The sequence below is a fragment of the Pterocles gutturalis genome, unplaced genomic scaffold (assembly GCF_000699245.1).
Source record: "Pterocles gutturalis isolate BGI_N339 unplaced genomic scaffold, ASM69924v1 scaffold43636, whole genome shotgun sequence".
Classification (NCBI taxonomy): Eukaryota; Metazoa; Chordata; class Aves; order Pterocliformes; family Pteroclidae; genus Pterocles; species Pterocles gutturalis.
Genome location: NW_010104532.1, coordinates 8,594 through 29,590, shown reverse-complemented (window position 1 = coordinate 29,590; position 20,997 = coordinate 8,594). Strand labels below are relative to the sequence as shown.

Sequence of the window (20,997 nt, the reverse complement as noted above, 5' to 3'; positions counted from 1 at the left end):
ATTAAGCAAGTGGCTTTGGCAGCTGGGTGTAAAACTCCCCCTAGCAAAACACCTTTTGTTGTATGTGAATAAGTAGGACTTTGTGGATGCTAGTTGCTAGGTATTCAAGCCAAATTAACCTGATATTGCATTTGGTGTGGCTATTGGAAAGGAGTAAGCTGGCTCTTGCAAGATGCCAAGGCCTCTGAGATGGTGTTTTGCTGAGGGTAGCACAGGATCAGCATCCTTTGAGTTTCTCTGGCTATGATTGTACAAAATGAGTGTGCAATTTTTCTATTAGGTAAGCATAGCAAACTTAACTACTGCTTAATCTTCCTTCTGTCACCATATTCACATATTACCTCAGGTAGTTCAGGGCTTGTTAGTTTGCAAAATTTGGAAATGAGAAGGAATTTAGTTGCCCTTTGACACATGAGCTGGTATCTAGGAATTTCAGTTGCTTTCTTTCAAAGTGTTAGAGACTGGCCACAGCTAAAGCTGGGAGATGATGGTGTGGCTAATAGTATTAAGTCCCTCTGGCCCCTGGCTGCTCTGCTTTCACATATGCAGCGTTAGACTATTCAATAGACTTAGATTCAGCAAGGAATTTGCTGCAGGGTAGCCTGGGACCATGGTGAGTGTTGTCCTTCTCTGTTCTTTAGGCTTATTTCCACAGGGGACCTTCAGTATAATGAACCCCCTGCTGTAAAAGGCTCAAGCAGTGACTTGATCTCTTCTGCTCCTCTTCTGTAGCATAGACTCCCTTAGCAGAGGCCTTAAGTTTGCAGCTGTGCTAGGAATGTTCTTGTGTAGGATACATCTTAAAGACTCTTCTGGACTAAATATATAGCATGTGTTTACGTGCTTCGGTTTGCCTAGGTTCTTACAACCTCTGACAGCCAGTAAATATTCATGGATGGGTCTTCAAACTTAGAATTGCCCCTCTCCTCTGGTGTCTTGTAGGTTAGCTATACAGGTGTCTTTATTTTGCAGATGCTCTAAGACACCAGTTGTTACTTCATAAGATTGCATTGTAAAGTGTTCTCATTTCTCCCTCAAAACTGACTTTTCATTCGAAGTAAAACCATCCCGTACTGTCCACCATCTTATTGCTAGTGATCAGTGAAGTTACCATACTTACACTTCAAATAATTCTGTTTTAGTTAAGAAGCTGTTTAATGAATGATTTTGTTATGTTGCAGTGCTCAGCAGATCTGGATCTGCATCATGGCTCCTGAAAGCAATCCGTGTCAGGAAAAAAAATGTCAGCAACCAAGGTTTAAGGATGTGTAGGTGTTGGTAGCCTGTGGTCATCTCTCTGAACTTAATGCCCTCTCAGCTGATAAGGTAAGGTTGTCCCAGGAATGTCTGCTATAGCAGCTGGGGGCCTGTGGGCACTCTCAGATTTGGCAGGTTAACTCCTTGGTTTGCAGAAGGGCGCAAATGAAGGAAAGTAACTAAAGGGAAATGAGCTTAGGAAAGCTCCAGCTGCTGCTGGAGGTGGGATTCTTGCAAAATGTTAGCACTGTGGCCTCCCAGAAGTCAGATGTTGGCTGCAGCACAGTGCCTGCTTCTGAGTGGGATGTGAAACCAAGGCTGTGCCCTTCCCTGTGACCTTATGAATCTTCCAGGGAGTCTGCTAGCCTAGCTCCTGATACAAAAAGGTCACAGAGACCTGAATGGTGGCTAGTGTTGTAAAACTTGAAAGCAGAGTTTTAAAGATCCTGCAGTGTTGCATAAACAGTGTGCTGTTAAAGTATGCGTGAGACTTGTGGCCAGTCACTTGCACACTGAATGGGTTGTAGAGCCCTTAACATAATGGGTCTTTCTTCTGGTTTCTAAACCTAGACCCTAGGGGCAGTTGCTGCTTCTCTGTGCTATGGAAGATCAACATGAGTTCACATCTACAAAGAGTGTGAGGTCCTGGCTAAACAAAAGAGCATAGTATAAGCCCTGAACTGGAAACAGGAACAATGCAGTCCTATGCAGAACTCTAGACTTAATGCCAAATGGCAGTTGGGCACCAGGACTGTTTTTTTTTAATCATGAAGTGAATAAGCAACTGAAAGATTTTGATATCTGTGGCATTACAAATTGTCATTGACAGAAACAACTCTTCATAAAGATGGCAAATACTGTAAATGCTTTTCTTAGCTCTGTCTTAAGTCATCTAGTGTCATAGCTGCAGGTTTGGTATGCAGTACCTCCATGATGACACTGTGGCTGTGAATTTGCTACTTGATTCACAGGAGAATTACTTCTGAGAAGGACATTGCTTTTATGGGACCATTCAAGATGTAACATATAACCTATAATAAATTCAAGAAGAGTGTTAGTCCCATGAGTTCTGTTACAGGAGGATTTTTATATTTTCATGATCATATATGAATGTGTGGGGTTTTTTCCTCTAAGGTCTGAAATAATATTTTTTTCTACAAAGATGCTCTTTTTCAAATTGATCTGAGACTGCAGATAATTCAGCTTGGCAATTTAGATACAGGTTTCCTCTGAACTTGGGTGTTACTCATTACCAGCCCATGTCCACTGACTTCAGGGGAATTCTTCCTACCAGTACAGCAAGCACAGGCTCTGAAGCCCACTGTAGTCAAGACAGTTTCTGACTCTGATGGACTTTAAATCAAAGGCTAAAAGCATTGCAAGAAAGGGGAACCTAAACCATGTAGACTCTGGAACTCCTTGGCCTTAATAAAGTGCTGATGACACTACTCATTGATGTATTATTTAGGAAAGTGCTGGTTAGGAAATAGCCACTGTTGGTTGGAAGGATCCAACTTTGGCGTCATGGCACCCTAGTTGGTGAATTGCATGTACTCACCAGGCTTCAGGAGGTACTGCTGTCCTTGGAAGTGCGGCTGTTCTTAGAAAATCCACCTTCCTTCAAGTATGTTATAAGACTGGATGTCTCTGTAGTAAAAGTTATCCTGGAGAGAAGGGCAGTTATCCATGAACTCCAACATCCTGCCTCCAAAGGCATTCCTCTCATAGAACTGTAGCTGGCTGTGCTCCTGTGGCTCTGAAGACAAATTCACCCATGGCTGCACAGGATGTCCAGTGGCTTGCTACAGCTTGCTAGATGCAATACTGATGCTAGCAACACAACTCTGAATAGCTGCTAGTATGTGCAGAAAAGTCAGTTTAACAGGAATAAATCTGACTGGGTCCTAATTCAAAGCAGCAGTGCCATGAGTCCTTTCTGCTCTGGTGAGGGCAGAACTGCTTTGAATGAGTTGCAGTAGGGCAGGAAGCAGAAATGGGATCCAGCCAAGATCACCACACTTCAGCTGTACATGCAGGTGAGAAACAAGCTCAGTGATGTACCTGCATTGCCACAGCAGTCGCTTGCTGTCAGTGTTCCTAGATGTTGATGTTGCAACTGGATAAGGCTCTGGCTGGGACAGAGGGGAGTTTTTCTGATCCTTTGTTGCACAACCTCAGGTGGGCAGTATTTTTGCTTTTCATCTGCTAAGATGATACTGTTTCAAGACCTGTCTCTGACTCTTGTATCTAGCACAGCAAAGATTTGATACAGAAAATACATTCTGAGTCTTGTATCTAGAACAGCAAAGATTTGATATAGAAAATACATTCTGCTTTTGCATAAATGTTCAGTACAGTTTTTGCAGGTGTTTAAAAAAAAAAAACCACACAACCAAACCCAACAACACTTTAATATCTACATTTGTGTAATCCAACTTTCTGGACACTCTTGTTCTGAATCTGGAAAGCATGCAGAAATGAGTTCTAATTTTTGGAGTTTTTCTATCCCCGTACTAAGTCTCAGTTTCTCTGCTTCTTTTCAGATACTTCCCACCAGTCTCCCAAGTTAACTCCCCTTCAGTCCCTCTTGTTCCCACCCTCCTCATCTGTTACTTCTTTCCCTTTATAGCTTGAAAAGATGTAAGAGTGTCTGCACTAGCTTTCAGCACTTGGCAGAACTTGGCTTAGCTAAGTGAAGCCCAGAACTGTGTGTCGGGAAAAAAATAGCTGCAGTATCCTATGCAGATGGAATGTATCTGGAAGCTTGCTGTGATGGTCTCTGCAGCTTCTACTGGATAGGGAAACTGTAGATTGTACATAAAGCTTACAACATGGGTGAACTTAATTTTTCATTAACATTGGAGGGACACATTCCAGCATCAAGGCTATTCCTGGGCCAAATCTCAAATCCTTGGCCTTATGTTTCAATATTGAAATCTTTCACATCGTGGCAACTTCTCCTCTCTTAGTAAAACTCTTCCAGGGAGTGAGTCTAGGAGGGAAAAACACTGCTTTATTCTGGGCTGAAGTACTCAGAAACAAATCTATCATGAGGCAAATGTGCCTTCATTTACAAACTTTCAGTTCAAATCCATGGCAGTGTCTCTACAATGGGATGTGTCAGGTCGCCTCTGTAGTAGTGTAGTCACCAGCTTTGCCTCCCTTGAGACAAGAGCATTGACCGTGTTACAGGAGATGGGGTTAGGTTCTCAGCTCTGTTCTAAGCTTCCTTGTGTAGATCATGTATAGCCAGAGTGGCTTTAGAAGATCAATGTTAAGTGATTTTATATATATCTAAAATAATAGATCAACATACTATTAAAATAAAAAATAAACTCCCCCCTTTCCCCAAGCACTAACCAACCATTCATTTGTCTGAGAATCCAAACTGACTTTGGGAGTCTAAGCCCTATTATGTGAACTTGCTAAGTGTCTTTTCTACTACTCTCTTTCTACATAGAGGTCTCTGGGGAAGTTGTTACTTGTGCCAGAACTGTCAAAATGGAGTGTCATGCTCTGATTCTAATATAGGCAGTAACATACATAGCAGCAATATGGAAAACTTACTGCTGTGATGATAGAACAAGACCTAATGGAGTCATTGAAGCCATCCAGTGCTCGTAATCAGGATATTTTCCCTTCCTCAGGAAGTACTGGTGGACTATGGAGTTGGGACACTATAAATCATCCAGCCGCAAGTTTCTACCTTGAGAGAGTTGCAGTGGTTGAGGTAGGCACTCAGGTCTGGTTGGTCTGTGGTGGCTTCACAGGAGCGGCCCTTAAGGTCTCTGTCCTCAAAAAAAAGTGATCTGCAATAAAACAGAAGTAACCTCAGTGACGCTGGGAAGTATTTGAAAGCTGGTTTTGTTTTGTCTAGATAGTATAAAACAATCCAAAGACTGCAAGAGTCCATAGGGGTGCTCCTACCAGGCCCAAAGACTAGTAAAGCCCTTATGTCCATTTTCTATGGGATGTACAGACAGTTACTGGTGTCTTCATTACTTAGTACTACAAATGACAGGTGGATGTCCCTTTGGGATGCTGGGAAATGGGGGGCAACTTTCATAATGATTTCATGCTGGAAGTAGCCTGTCAGCAGCTTCATGGCAAGTTTTTGGGAGCATTTGGAGAAAGTGAAACCTAAATTGCTCTTTGACTGAAAGCTCCATGGCTTCCATGTATTACACCATCATTCAACTTCATGCCCATCTCCTGCACCCAGTCCTAGCCTCCTAGAAAACCTCTGCAGTGTAGAATACAGACAAAGGAAGAATAATTCTCCTACATCTGAGCTGTGCTGAAGCTTTCACCTCTCTTAATGATACAGGAAGACAGTTGTGTCCAACCCAAGTTAATAATTGAGCACTCTAAGTCCTGCTGGGCGGCTATATCTTAGCAGCAGTAAAATCAAGTTAGAGTTACTTAAATTAGGTGTCATTGTTTGGTGATATTTATTACATTTGTTTGGAATAGAGTACTTCAATCTTATTTTCCTATGCATCTTAGAAGTCTAAGAATATATAAACTTTAGGTCTCTTCAGCAGCTGACAAACTCAAAAGGAAACTAGCCAGGTAGAAAAATAAAATAAAAATATGTTTGTGTAAATGTTTTAGCATTTGAAAACTTCCAAGTACGCTATAGGCTTTCTTTAGGAAACTTACGAAAGAGATAATAAAACAATCACTCCAGGTTTCCCTTCTGCTAATTTGTTGTTAGACAAAGATACTTTTTGGTTTGCATACTTACCATACTTACTGGTTTGTAAACATGTTGCTTGCCCACAAGGAACTATGCATGTGCCAGGTTGTTTGTCAGTGTTCCATTCACGCAGCTTTCTTTTACCTTTGACCATTTTTGTCAGGGTTAAGCTGCAAGACCCCAGAATGCAGGAAGAGTAAGCAGTCCTTTACATAGAATGCACAGTGCTGCATCCACAGGAATAGGATAAAAGAGAATTTTTTCCTCAGTAAAGAGAATGAATGTTTTTTTCTGCTCCTCTGCTCCATTGACAATGCCATTCTCTAAACAAAAGCCAATAGCAGTAGTTTGCAGAGTACCAGCTTCATTGTTACTGTCAGTAAGCAGAGGATCAGAGTGAAGAATAGTTCAAGCAATATTTCTGTTATTTTACTGATGAAACGTGCAAGTCAAAGTGATGGAAATGCTACAGAAGAATTGTTTTGCGTCATTTTATTTTTAATCTCTCTCTGTTCCCTGATGATAAGAGAGAAATGTTTTTTTAATGCATAGGGATTGCATTAAATAAAACAGTTTTCACAGTATGCTAATACAAACTGTCTTGGTTTTAAAGAGCTTCCAGACCAGGCATTACTGCCTGTTTCCTTTAACAGTTAAAGTATGTGTATGAGAGAGAAAATGATGTATATCAAAAAGTATGGTAATAGACATGTACATCCATCCATGCTTCACTGCTGAAATTCTATATTAGAAGTAATTCAGAGCTCATAGATAAAAATACGAGAAGTTGAATGATGGATAACACTTTTTTAAGACTGAGAAGAGCCTTTTCAAATCTGCAGAGAGAAACGTTTCACTTGAGAGATGTACAGAATTTTGGAGCTCAGATATGAATTACTGAGGCAAAATGCAACAGCATAGTACTTTATTCACTCCAAGAAACTTTAATTGCAGTTGAACTTAAAGTTGTGGTAAGTTTTCAGGCTGATCTGGTTAATCCCAAAGATGCGCAGGATTGTGTTCCTGTATCAAACACCACCTTGTTTGATATGGCGTAGTGTAATTTTCAGTCAATCAATATATGACAGTGGTCTTTAGAAGTCTTGGCAATAGGTAGACTCAAAGTCAGAGCTGTTTTAAATTTACTGGAAGGGCAGACTGAAGCTGATGTACTTAGATAAAGTTATTCTGCCTCTGATCTTCTTTGGGTTTTAGCAGGAACCTTTTTTCTCAGTTTGCCTCGTCTAAGTAATGGGAGGTAACCTGAGTAAAAGCTTTATGCTACCAGTGCTGGATCAGGCCTTTTAAGTATTTTCCTTCAGTCTAGTAATTACAAGTACAAACCAATGTTAAAATATCAAGGAAATGTTATCCAGCTGAAATAAAAAAAGAGAAAAATTCCAGTTTTTTTTTTTTTTTTTTTTTCCCCAAAGGAAAAAGAAACATCATAGTTTCGAGTTGTTCTTCTGAAGTTTTAAATATTTCGCTAACTTAGGTTCTTTTCTAGGGACCATTCCTTTCTCTCATGCTTTCCTTCCTTAGATCTCTCCCTCCACATGCACCTTTGAACTAACCTTCACAAAACCCTATCATTTGCAGTGCCCCATTTGTTCCATGCAGTATGAGCAGGAAATATGAAACAGTGGATCTTTTTATCTCACTGTCTTCTTGTTCAACCAAAATGCTATACATTTGTGCTTTCTTGCATGTGTCTTTCACTATGAGTCTTGTACGGTGATTTCAGGAAGCTACAAAACTTCAAGAGCATATCCTTAGCTGGCTTGTTTTTATACAGCTCTAGTTGTGCTTCTAATGGGTGTTGTAAATGCTATCACCCCTGTTAGCCTCTCTCTTGGAGGTACTTCCTCAGCCAGGAAATTGTAGTCTTTAACACTGAAAGCAGACTGAGGGAAGAGTGTGAATTTAAGTCTGTCAGTTGCTTCAGAATACCTCCATGCTGTCTTTGGATCATAAGTAACTTCTTCTTGACAGTTAATGCTAAGCAAATCTAATTCACTTACAGGAACACCTATGTGCAAGCCTGTGCTTACACTTCTCATTCTTGACAGGCTTGAAAGTGTTACACTGACTTGTCTTTTGGGTCCTGTGTGGTCCTTCATAGTCTAATACTGTGGGCAGTGGGCATGGTGATGAAGACTGGAACTTGAAAGACCAGAGTAGGGGCAGTGATGTGTGAATTCCTTATTGTAGCTACAAAGGTAGAACAGCCATCATGGGTCAGAGCAGTGGTCCAGCCAGTCAAGTAACTTGGCAGCAATGGCAGCCATGAGTAGGCACTGAGGGAAAGGTAGATGTGGAGCAACTACATATGACACTGTTCAAACTTCAAGACCTCAAGTATTTTTAGCTCAAGAGGTTTCCTGAGCAGGATGTTGCTTCTCCCTGGTTAATAACCCTCAGGGGATTTGTCTTCCAAGTACTCATACAGCTTCTCCTTGAATCCTGTAGACTTTCCCTTCCCAGGACCCTATGCCACAGATGGGCTGTGCACTGCAGGAAGGGCTGTGCCTGGCTCTGGAGCCAAAATATCTTGTTAGCCAAATGGTATCCATGATCTGAGGAGTCTGGTTATTTACACCTATTCCAGCTTCCCTCAACTAGTATCCTGTTATGACAGCTGCTTTGATGTGGAGATTGACTGCTTCTGCACCCCGGAAAAACTCAAATGTAGGGATAATCTGAAAACAGCAGCCAGTGTTTGTGTAGAGAAACATGCCCTGCACGGCAGCAACTGTAGTACCTGCTACCAGCTGTAAACCAAGCTACAGAAACCTAGAAGACTTATTACCAAAAACTTGGATGCTCTCTGTGAACTCCCAGTGCTACTTTCCTCTAGCACCCTTGTTATTAACGTCTGCTTAAGATTCTCTGAGCATTTGCAAACAAAAGCAAGTAAAACCTCTCAGTGCTCCTTGAAAACAAGAAATTGCCATCATTCCTGTCTCAGGTGGAGAAATTTGGAGAGGTTTAGCCACTTACAAACTCTAGGATGCAGCAGGGTCAAGAATCCAGGCATCCTAACCTAACCACTGTGATGGCTGAACAGTAGCTTTCTGTTCATTCTTGCCTTTGACCAAAGGAATGCCAGCATGTAACCTACAAATCACTGTGTAGCCATAGTTCTCAATTGCACTAATTGAACTAGATACTTTTTTGGAGTGCATAGGCATATGTTAATTGCTCTCTGGGGAGGTGGTCTGCTTTTTCTTTATTTTATTCTTGTTGAAGGCAAATGAAACTGGTTCCCTGTTCTAGACAGGCAAATAGATGCTTGAACTGCTGTGTTGTTTTGGAAAACTGGGTTAGCACACTAACCCAAGCATGCTAACACGCCTATTACACTGTGCAGTTCCTATAAATGTGCAACATTAGGCATTTGTGGACAAGAGGAAACATGCTTTTTCACACCTTTGCCTTGAGAGCGGAATTGCTCATGCTCCATTTCTCTCTAGCTGAAGCACAGTGTTCTTATGTACGCCAGACATTTGCAGCAACTGAACAGCCTACTTTGTGCAGTAAAGGACAGGCAGGAGGGCCCGTGTACAAAAAAGGACACGAAGGGCAAAGAATAGTTCTGTTTTCCTCTCCAGTGTTGTCAGGGAAAGGCTGGTGAGTATCACTAACAGGCTATTGCTGATGGGTCATGTGAGTGTGAAATAATGGCTGAGGTCTCTGACATTAGCAGGTGGAGATGTGAGTTTTAAGCAGTCTGCTGCACTGCTGTAGAAGTTACTTGGTTTTATTCAAGGACTCCATTATCGGAATGTTTACTAGGCAAAACAAAATCAAAGCCTACCATTTAAAACCCGGATTTAAAATTAAACATGTACTAGATAAGGTTGCAGAGTGTCCTAGTCGTTCTGTGCTCTCTGTACTGCTTTCGCTTTCCAAAACTCTCCAGCACCTTGCTGAAGAACAGTAGTATATTTGCCTAATTATGCCTGGAAAAAAAAGCCAGCTAGACTCCACTACCTAAATGAGAAGAGGTATGTTAAGATGTGAGATCCCTTAACTGTGTTTTGTTATATTTTATTATGGTGCTCATTCATTATTGCACAAAGTGCCTGCTGGCACAGGATTCAGTGATGATTAGTAGGCATATACATCATTACTTGAATGTTAATTAATGTTGCAATAGCCTTTTTCCAGCACAATAAGATGATGTCCTGTTTCTGATCCACAGTGGTATGCTTATTTAATTCCTTTTGCATTCAGAATAGCCTGGCAATTGAGGGATTTGGCTCAATCTCCTGTTGCAGCAGATCAGTGCAGCTCTGAATTCAGGGTGATTGGCACCAGCTAAACATCTAGTTCATGAAGTACAGGTTCACTAAAACATGCTATATAAATGTGATGTGATTTAAGGATATGGAAAAATTATTTCTGGAGGAATCATCTGGGATAGGAAAGCTTTGCTGGACTGGTGGTAGCATGGAGCAGCTTGCTTGCATGAAGAACTTGATGCCAAATACAGCGTTCACCTTGTTCTGAGTTCCTCTGCATCGTTCTGTCCTTTTCCTCCTCAGTCAGTACTCCACTGGATATAATTACTAATGGGACTTACTTTTCTGTTCCATAGTGCATGATAATTTAAATAACCATTAAAGGCCGAACGGCATATTGTTAACCCTGTAAAGTATAGAGCTGGAATCTATTCCTTGATCAAAACTGTAAAACTGGGGAAATCTTAGATGAAAGAATCAGACCTTCCTCTTAATAGCTAGTAAGTGAAGTAATGACTGAGGAGCTCTACATTTACCAGGGTCAGCAATATGCAGTTGAACTTTAACAGTTATTTAAGTTATCATGTTAATTGTGAATATTTTTTTAAAGTATCCCCCCCTCCCTCTAAAATGTGAGATAAACTGGATTTCCCTCTGGACTGCACAGCTCTAATTTGTTTGTAGTACTGAAGGAAGATTTGTTTGAACAAGGATTTTGGAATGCATTCACTATTTATTTAGCATGGGAGCAATGCAAGTCAGACAGCTTCTGCAAAGAGACAATTTTGGCATTTACTGTACCCCAGTCAAGGAATCTTCTGTACTCCCTGGGTTTCAGTAAATACTGTCAACCCCTGAAGTTGGGTATTTCATACAAGATCCAAGAGACACTTAAAACATTGAGGGAGCAGATCTCAGGGAGACGGATGTATCCTGGGATTGATGGGCAATCATCAGTGCACTCCAGCGTTTGGTCTTGGAGATCGTCTTTTTCGTAGACCTGAATCTTGTGGGAAACAGAATTCTGTAGTGGCAAACACAGCAACAATGCAGGAACGACAGAAATTTAACTGATTCTGACATTAATGAACAAGAGAGACATACAGAAAAAGGCAACATTCCCAGCTACTATGTGCATTTCTGAGAAATTGTGTTTTATTCTGGAGATGGGACTGTGAAGAGATTCTCTCTTTTGAAGCTAATAGAGGAGGTTTAATTCTTACCCACATGGAGGAGCTCAGGAGAGCCAGCAAATGGGTATGATCCCATGTGGTAGGAAGTAAATGGAAGATGCTTTATGATAATAACAATGGGATTTAGAAGGACTCTATATTGTGACAATAGGAGAAAATGTATCAAAGTGGCTTTGAGATGATCTGTGGCACTTACTCATGACCAGGCATGAATAATGTGGCCTTTTCGGAACTATGCTACTAAAAGACATTTACCATGTTACTCCATATGCATGTTACCCCATTACACAGTGGTGTACAGGCAATTGCCATGTGGCAAACTGCTGTGCTATGTGAAGCATGGGCATGTGGAGTGTTCCTGCTGCTATGGCTATATAATCTTACTAACCAGACAAGTACTTTACTAAGTACTAACTCTTTGCCTGATTTTAACCAACACAGCTTTTGTTAGGAAATAATTCATAGTATGGTCATGAGCAAGTTGCACACATCAGCACACAGCAGAACTTCATACAGCTGGCCCTGCTAGCCCTTCCCCAAGCAAGGTAAAAGCATTCTCTACCTAGAAATAGTTGCTCAGCTTTTTTAGCATCTCCAAGTTATGAACATGCCCTGGAAATAGCACTGACATTAAACAGATTATTTCCTTCATCTCCAGTGCAACTTTGCACAGCCTTACTGAACTTGCCTGCCTCTTGAGAGACTGTATAACTATATTCTCAAGAAGTAAACCACATCAAAATTCTTAATGTGATACACTGCCAAGCAAAACTCATTTGTAGGATTACATGGCGGTCCTGATGGAGTCACAGAGACTGAACAGCTTCTAGAAGTCAGGATAGTCTCCCCTTTCTAAAAAGTACCGGTGTCCTGAGGGGTTTGGCTTCTCATAAATCATCCAGCTGCCTTTTTCCACCCAGATGGAATTGCATTGTTTCACACAGGACCACAGGTCAAGGTGGTCACTGCTACATTCATAGCAGTGGACCCAGAAGCTCTTGTCTTCATAAAAAAAAAATAAAAATCTGCAATATAAACATTTGCAAAGACTCATAGTACATCCCAATGTTTGTGTCAGAGTAGGGTACTGGCATACTGGTGCTTTCACTTTACCTTTCAGATGGTTTGGCAGTTTGAGCTGAAAGGTGAGAGCTGAGAGCAACACTGTTGCTTTCATACACCATTATTCTAATGCTGTATCTGCAAAAAGTAATACAAAAGGGCCCACTCTAAGCTGTGGGGAGATTTCATGTTTTGTCTTTGCTGCAGTTATGGCATTTATTGGATTTACCCTATGGGACTCTTATTTTCTGGGTTTTGGGCTGTGTTTACTGATGCTGTGTGCAAGTGAATTATTGTGTAACTGTGGCGTGGACCACACTTTCAGCTGGTGTCAACTCTTTCATGGGGTGCACTTGACCCAATGGGGGATGTGTGTTTAAGAAAGATAGCTTTGCCTGAAAGCTATCAAACTCAGTGGACCTAAGCAGTTTCTGCTGTAGGTCTGTTCCTCTCCTTCCCCATTCTGTGGCAATGACCTCCTGCCTAAGTTTGTCCCATGGTATTCGTTCAGTCTGTCCTTTTGTGAGAGCAGATGAACTTTGCTTCCATTTCAATACTTTGTCACCCGCTTTATCCTAGAAACAGGAAAAGTCTCCATCTCATGTGATATTGTTAGCTCTTGCCTACTAATCCCTCCTATTGTGTACAGATTTTAACACAGAGGTGCTAGGAGGAAATAATGATTAAAAGTTTCAGTCCCTTCCTGGTGTGTGGTTAACTGCATTCCTGAAGACTAAAAAGATTGAAATAAAATGGTTTCTATTAGATGTTAATTAGTGCATCTGAATTACTGGCTAACATTGTAAATGTTTGGGTCAATTCATTCAATTTTTGCCCTTTGAAAATCTGTTTTAAAAATTCAAAAGGAGCAAACTGCATTAAATTCAAGTTGCTCTCTATCTGGAACTTGAAAGGATTGGTGTTTAATACTAAAGCAGAGTGCTTTAACACTCAAGCACAGCTAGTAGGTTACAGAAAACTGTATTCCTCCCTTTCAGAACTTTTCCTCTGTCATTTTTTTTCTCTTGTTTGATGCAGGGCTGGAACAAACCTTGATTTGTTCTGTTCTGATAATCATTTTCTTGAACTTAGATCTTATACTCTTAAAACAAAGCTGCTTTATGTAATATGCAAAACTGGCTGTACAAATGTCTTATTACATCACCAGTAGGTGAGGCTTCAGATCAAAAGAAGCTTCTGAACTCCAAAACCAGATTTATAACCTTATTTATTTGGGGAAACTCATTCAAGCATGTAAAGGGCTTGTCAGCATCAGTTAACTTGGTATGCAGATGAACACCTTTGTAGATCTAATTTATTTTGAAGAGCTCTATTTGCAACTATATAGTCTCCACTTCTAGTGGAACAGGAGTGTTTGTGGTTTTAAGGAGGGAGAGCAGGGCAAAGTTTGGGAGACTTAGTGGAGTGCAGCTTTGCTTACAAGGTCTTAGGCCAAAGAAAAGGGCTTTCAGTGCGGTGGCAAGAAAGGAAAGACAAGAGCGACGTCTGGGGAAATGAATAGGGAAAATGAAACCTCCCCCTTCACATCCTTCCATCACAAACCCCTTCACTGATGTTGTTTTTAACTGTATTCTTATTAAATGACAGGGGCTAATGTGCACTCACCATTTCCAAAAAGGTTAGACACCCTCCTGTCCTCTTTAGTATATTCAGAACTATTCTTCTGAGATTTCTGGATTGCCTCAGACCACTTGTCTTCATCCTGTTGGATTTCCTTGTCATGATGCTTCTGAGTGTTGTACTTGACTTCTTGTATTATTGCTATCACGGTAAGTACACTGTTCAGGGCTTGATTTTTGTCTGCAGGCTGGATGAGTTACTGACATGGACTCAATGGAACTGGTGACAGGCAGTGTGAGCATGCAAGAGATATTCAGGTACTTGCGTGCTGAAAATGAAACACTGTTTTTATGGTTATTAGCATAGCAAGATTTCTGTTGCTTATTCCTTTTAACTCCACCAGCCTTACCTATAACAACCAGGAAGTATTAGCTGATGAAAAGTGAAGATGATGGCAGTACTCTAACAGCAAAGACAGCACGGGAGTAATGTGGCTAATCACCTATTTGTTAAAGTCTTACTGTTTATTTTATTGCAGGTCAGTGAACAAAAATCAGTCATGAGATGTTAATCGCTCTCCCTAGCTGTTTAATCTTAACCACCCCCTTACCATTGTTCTATTCACGTGCTCAGCAGCAATATCCCCTCCTCCCCTCTTGTAATGACCTCATTTCAAAGTACAATTTCTCTCTGCTTTGGTTTTCAAGGGGTCAGACTGATGCCGTTTAGGTTGGAATTAAATTTGCTCAGGTCCTGGCGCTGGCTGCTGCCTACTGCTCTACTGCATTTGTTTGCAAGAACAGAACCCCCTGTTTAGAAGCTGATGGATGCTCTGAGCTCCAGGAATGAGTGAGTGCTGAATGTGACAGGGCAGGCCTATTGCAGCAGTGACCACAGGCCATGGAGGAGAGGTAGGAATTGCTAAATGAAACTGGATAGTGCATTCCAGTAATCCTGCTTCCTGCAGAGTGAACTAACCAGGCCAAACTAGCTGATGCTGCAGAAATACATGGCTAAAGAGTTCCTGTGTAAGGGAAGGTGATGTTGTTGATCTTAAGTCCCTTCTAGCCTTCTCATCTGACTCCTTTATGGCTTGAAAGGAAAGTGGGGTGATGCATGGTATGGCCGAGAAGCCCCATCAATATCAGCACACACTCAGCAGTTAATCTGTAATTTTTGAAGGTACCGAGCTGTGGTTCTTTCCTCATGGAAAGCTCACAATTGAAAGGCCAGGTGTTTATAGCAACTACATTTTATTTTAGAGTGATTTTTAACAGGAAATTTGTGATAAGTTACATTAAAACCAGCTGTGAACCTGAGGAGTTGAAAGCAAGCTTTAAGACCATGAGGACTTCTAAAAGACTTTGAATCCCTGATTAAGTTTCACCATTCACAGGCTTTCTTGTACAGTGCTGTCTTTTGTCACCTCCATAAATAGACTCAGTGACTGAGAATCAGTGGGCGGAAGAAGTAAAATGTTTTTGCTTCACAAGTGTTTATTGGTTTTTCCTTTGGCAGATATTTTGCATTAGAGTACAGGACCATCTCCAAGGCATAGGTTAATGCAGCTGTACAATATGTGACCATATTTTTGGATAGATGTCTATCCCCCAGCTAGAAGTAGCTGTGAATATTTTTTTTTTTTCTATCATTTTTGTATGTGAAGAGCTCTAATGGAGTCTACCCTGCAGTTAGTGCTAAACACATCTCTCAGAAGAGAACACTTCTACTACCCCATTGAGCTCTGAAACTTCTATGGAACTAAATAGAGTCCTATAGAAACACCACATGCTGTGTGCCCGGGCTTCCAGCCAGAGGAAGAGAGGGATGTGGAAGGAGAACCACATGCACTCAACTCTTATCCCGAGGTAGAGTTAGTACAAGGATGAGGGCTGTGACAGCCCATCTAGGAAAGAGAGAGTGTTCTTGAGCAGCACAGCATGGACATAACAGAAGCAAACCATTAGAGAGCTACAAATGGGAAATGGAAGACAGGCTTCAGAGCTACACTGGCACTGCAGGGAGAGGCTTTTTCTTTAGATGAGTTCTTCAAGGAAACAAGAAATCAGGGTGGTTAAAGAGGAGAAATGAAGAAAATGGGATAATTCTGAGAGGCACAACCCTCATGTCACATGCAAGATCATGTGTGGGAGCTGCACAGCACTGTGTACTTGCTGCCTCTGAAGTGCTGCATCCTCTCTTTGGCTCTGTAAAAGTAGCATGGTGGGTTGAGAAGCAGTAGGGATACATTGGGAAAATGTAAGCCCCCAACACTTAGGCAGGGAAGCAGGAGAGAGGTGGCTAAGGGAAGATGAGGGAATATCAGTCTTGGGTAAAACATATGAGGGGTGGGAAGGAAAGAATGACTGCTAAGATGTAAAACAAAATGAAACAAACCCCTGAAACACAAGTAGCAAATGTATTAGCAAAGCTAAGGTAGAAGACATCCATTTAGAAGACATCACTTAGCTCACCTACAGCTAAGTGAGACACATGAAGTCTGGGTCTTTGTTATGTCTTTGCTTCCTTTGCATTCCTTGTTCAAATGTGTTCTAGGCATCTCTGGAGAGATTCCTTGTTTTGCTTCTGTAGCTCCCTGCAGGATGCAAATGTTAATAAGCACAAGCACAGCATGAAGGGCTGAATCTGTCAGGAGAGATGAGGACTGCGTGGCAGAACAGCTTCCCTCCTGCTGTGTGACATGTGGTGCACATTGAACTCAGGGTTGTGGGGGAGTCTGCCTACTCTACTTGGTCAAATCCAGCCCTGCTGCTGTTAGAACGAATGTTTTCTTAGCTCTCCTGCTCAGTGGAGCTGCAGGAAACAATAGGCTTTAGCAAATAATGGACAAATAGAAAGGCAGAGCCTAATTAATGTACCTGCTAGGCTAATCTGACATTACTAGGTTCTTTATGGAGTCAGGTTTTTGTTAACTTTTTAAAAAAATAGTCTTCAACTCTTTTTTTTTTTTTTCTTTTTAAACCTAAAAGTGACAGTAGTGAATGTGTTTTGCAGGGATATTAGCCAGAAGAATGCCTTCCGTGTGTGAATGTTGAGTATTACTGGAGTTGACTTTCCAGCTCATGAGTGACACCTCCTGCCAAGGTATGATACAGTTGCCGTGAAAGACCAATTTAGGATTGACACTATTATAAATCAGTCCTACTATGAAACATCCATGCTAAAGAGTGCTGAGAATGGCAGACAAGGAGGCTTTGTGGGCTCTGGGAGGCCAGAGGTGCCACTCTAGCTGTGACATTCAGTGGTAGTGTTGCAAAAACAGATTTACTGTCTTGTGTGAATTCTGCAGACCTACTTTGTCAGCCTGTTGCTTTCCTCTGCTCAATAAGTCCAGTTGCTTGCTGTCCTTTTTAGCTCTCTTTGCTGAACAAGGGTTGGTCTTTTTGATATGCTGCTGCTGTCCGGTACCTGATGCCTTGGGGAGGGAGGAAGAGCCTCATATCATCTTGGGTTTACAGAGCGGCAGAAGGATGGTTTACAGACCTTCTACATGGAATCAGCTGCAATACGTGGGTTGGATAGGATGGGTCCCAGCTTCAAATTCCCTCATTTTTGCTGCACTTGGAGAAGAAGCAGGGAAGGAGGGGTGGCTCTTTCACTGGTCTGTGGCATAACTGACCTTTGCAAAAGTCCTAGTATTAGTCCAACCTTAGGAATAAACATGTGATTGTCATACATGAAGGCTGATTCTACTAGAAATATGTAATCTTAATGTTTACCTCAATTTCAGGAAAATGCTCCTTTTGCAATTGTCATGAACTTCAGGAGCCTGAGCTAGACACTATTTCTAGACTACAATGAGAAAATGCCTGGACATCCCCACTGCAAAACAGGCACAGAGCAAGGTTTACACACTCCTTTGCATGTGCAGCTGTTAAAGCTCAGCAGGCTGTATCTTTGTGGCTCTGGTGGGCCAGGTGCTGCTGCCTCATGTCCCCCTGCCCTGACCTTGTGGGATTTGGGGTGAAATGTGCTCACTTTTTTTCCAGACATATTCTGCAGCTTCAGGGGCAGTCAGCATGGCAAATGGCTGCAGGGAGAGCTTGAAAGGTTGAATCCAGCGGTCCTGGAAGGAGAGCAATTAATAGATGAGCATGTCTGCAGAAGCTATATGCCAAACCAAATGGGCATACCTGTTTGTGATCAGTGGGAAGTAACATAACTGCTTCAGAGGTCCTGATGGATACATGAGCACAGCTTTGCTGGCAGTTTTTGTCCTGGCTGCTTTGCCAACCCAGCTTCTTGAAGCACCCATCCCTACTGCCCAGACATTTCAGTTGTCAGTACAGTAGCTGAACTGCTGCATTTTATAGCCCTGGGGATTGAGCAGCCTGGGGATTGTGGTCTGCAATTACATCCTGGTGGGCAGCCCGTGGCTGCTCAGCTGGTTACATGGCAGGTCCTGAAATATCTGGACAATGGGGTAGGAAACTCTGAGAAGCAGTAGGCAGTTGGGATAGCAACAATTACATCCATTTCAGGCTAGGATGTAATTTCTTATGAATCAGAAATCTTCTGGATCCTAAATCCCACTAGAATGTTACTTGGGTTCCCTAAGTATCTGTACCTTGTAAAGCTAGTGCTTGATTTTCAGGGATCTAAGCCAAGGCTTCAAAAGTGATGGGACATAACAGGAATCTCCCGTTTTACTTTGATGGGAAATGGGGGGTGGGGGGAGTTGACAACCAAACCTGAGATCCTCAGAAGTTTAATGTTGAGATGAGCTGGATTCTAGCTCTTTGAGTCTAGCACTCCTAAGGAGGCATAAGCTGTGCTCCAAGAGTTACTGTTAATTAAAGTAGTAGATTTAACCTCTTAAACTACTTAAGGCTCTGCAAAATAAATCACCCTTAGTTTCCAAATTCAGCAAAGCATTTATGTTCCTTTCTCTTAGAGTTGGAAGGATCTTAAGCCCGTTATTAAAATTAAGCAGTGTTGTCAGCTGAAACAGAAACTTGACATCCTGAAAACAATGGCTTGTCTTCCTCTTCAAAAAAATTTGTAACTTTGCCACCTCATGACCATTACGGAAGTATGCCTGTGCCCACTAGAGACAGGATCTAGGCAAGTGCACAGTAACGTGAGATAAACAGAAAAACTGTTTCTATTCTTTCTTTCTCTGCTTGTGTAATATTTGAATATAAATCAAAGCTAAAAAACTAATACACCCCCCCCATAAAAAAAAAAATAAAAAATCAACAACCCACTATGGGAAACAGCAAGAGCAGCTGGAAAACTTCTAAGAAAACATCACTCCTCTGCAGTCTATGCTGTGCACTCAAAATGCAGATTTCTAAAAATATCCTGCGTTGGAAATTCCTAGAGAAAATTCCTGCCCATAAGGAGTATGGCAGTAAAAAATACACAGTGTAATGTTCACAGCAAAAGATGGGAGAGCTGATCCACCCACTTATCCCAGGAGCAGAGAGGAAGATCCCTCCTTCGAATTAACATGTTGGCAAATGCCCCTACATGGCATCTAGTGGCATTTCCAGTTCTTGACATGGGAAAATTCAGCTAAGAGCGTTTATGGCCAAGGCTGTTCTGATACATGTAATTGTGATCTGGAGCGTTGCTCTAGCCCTTTCTGGACACTGGGTGGCAGTCTGTCATTAATATTACGGCTAAGCATGACCGAGGTGAAAAAAGTGCACCAGAAACACTGAATTACATATGAATCATCTATTATAGTCTGATTAGAATTCCACAGCAACTTTCAATGGTTGCTTGGGAAACATCAATAACGTTTGTTACTGAAAACAAAATCTACATACTCCAGTACAAATGCTCTTTTGTTAAATAGCTGGGCCATACAGAAAGCTTTCTTGTGACTTGAGTAATGAATTAAAGCTTTTAATACCTCCCCTGTTTTTTAAAGGGAAATTACGCTTATATGGCTAAAGATACACTGCTAGAGAAACTTGCTCTGAACACAGGCAAGGCCTGTGTCTCCTCAGACCTGCGTAGCCTCCTTCACTACTCTTTAGTGGTAATTAGAGCACACTGGTGGGAATGCTTCTCTGTAAAGCACTATGCCAAAGGCCCAGGAGCTGGATTACATCTTAGTGTGGCTGTGAGTAGTTGCACTGCCTTTTGCTTGCCTCTCCCTGGCTCACTGTAAGGTAGAGGAGGAGGTGAATGGTTCAGCTTTTTTGCTGTCTTCAAAGAGAGAAGGCTGGAGCTAGTTTGCTACAACTAATGGGGCAAAAGCTGCAAGTAACTTGAGTTTAAAATGTAACACACTTTTTTAAAAGACACGGATATTGTAGGATCCAAATGTATTATGCCTTCATGCAGCGGGAGATTCCTTCCACTTTATTGGTCATAGCACACCAGCCTAGGTAGTAGGCTGGTGGGAAAAGGGGCCAATAGCTTACCATTGCTATGGCCAAAGCTAGTCACTGGTACCACTGAACTGGTACCTCTTCTTTGGTGGATTCTCTCAGACCTAAAGGGCAGAAGATGTCAAAAAGTTTGGGGTAGATTCTGCAACATATGTGATGTTAGCAATCCTGTAAGCCTTTAAAGTATGTCTGGGAATGGGATACCACTTTAAGACTGGGGCTAAGTGTAGGTATTAGTGTCAGAGCAGGATAGGATTGAAGAGTTTTAACTGGTGAAATCCCTGCAGGGCCAAGATAAGATCTGACCACTAAAGCTGGAGTATCTCCTTTTTGTTTACTGAAGGCTTTTTTTTCATCCATCTGGTTGCTCAGTTACATTCACCTGCTGTATCCAGTTTTACATGGACCAAATACACAGGTGTGTTGTGGTTTTTTTTTTTTTTTTTTTTTTCTGGTAGCCTGGGGATAATTTTCAGCAGAGGTCTGACAGAGGAACAGCACAACAGAGCCAAACAAGCTGCTTCTGCCCATTGAAGAACAAAACCATCTCCCTGAAGGTCAGCTACTGAAGACAAAGAGCTTTTATGTGTTTGTGC

General features: G+C 41.7%; 1 protein-coding gene across 1 annotated transcript in view; it reads right to left on the bottom strand.

Annotated features, from left to right (window-relative positions):
* Window positions 1-2,788: 2,788 nt before the first annotated feature.
* Window positions 2,789-20,997, bottom strand: part of LOC104471676 (gamma-crystallin 1-like) — a gene marked incomplete at its 3' end in the record, with an annotated part of 26,685 nt that continues 8,476 nt past the window's right edge. The window contains 4 exon segments of the mRNA XM_010087100.1: window positions 2,789-3,035; window positions 4,825-4,868; window positions 4,871-4,933; window positions 4,936-5,066. Coding sequence (XP_010085402.1) covers window positions 2,789-3,035; window positions 4,825-4,868; window positions 4,871-4,933; window positions 4,936-5,066 — 485 coding nt within the window.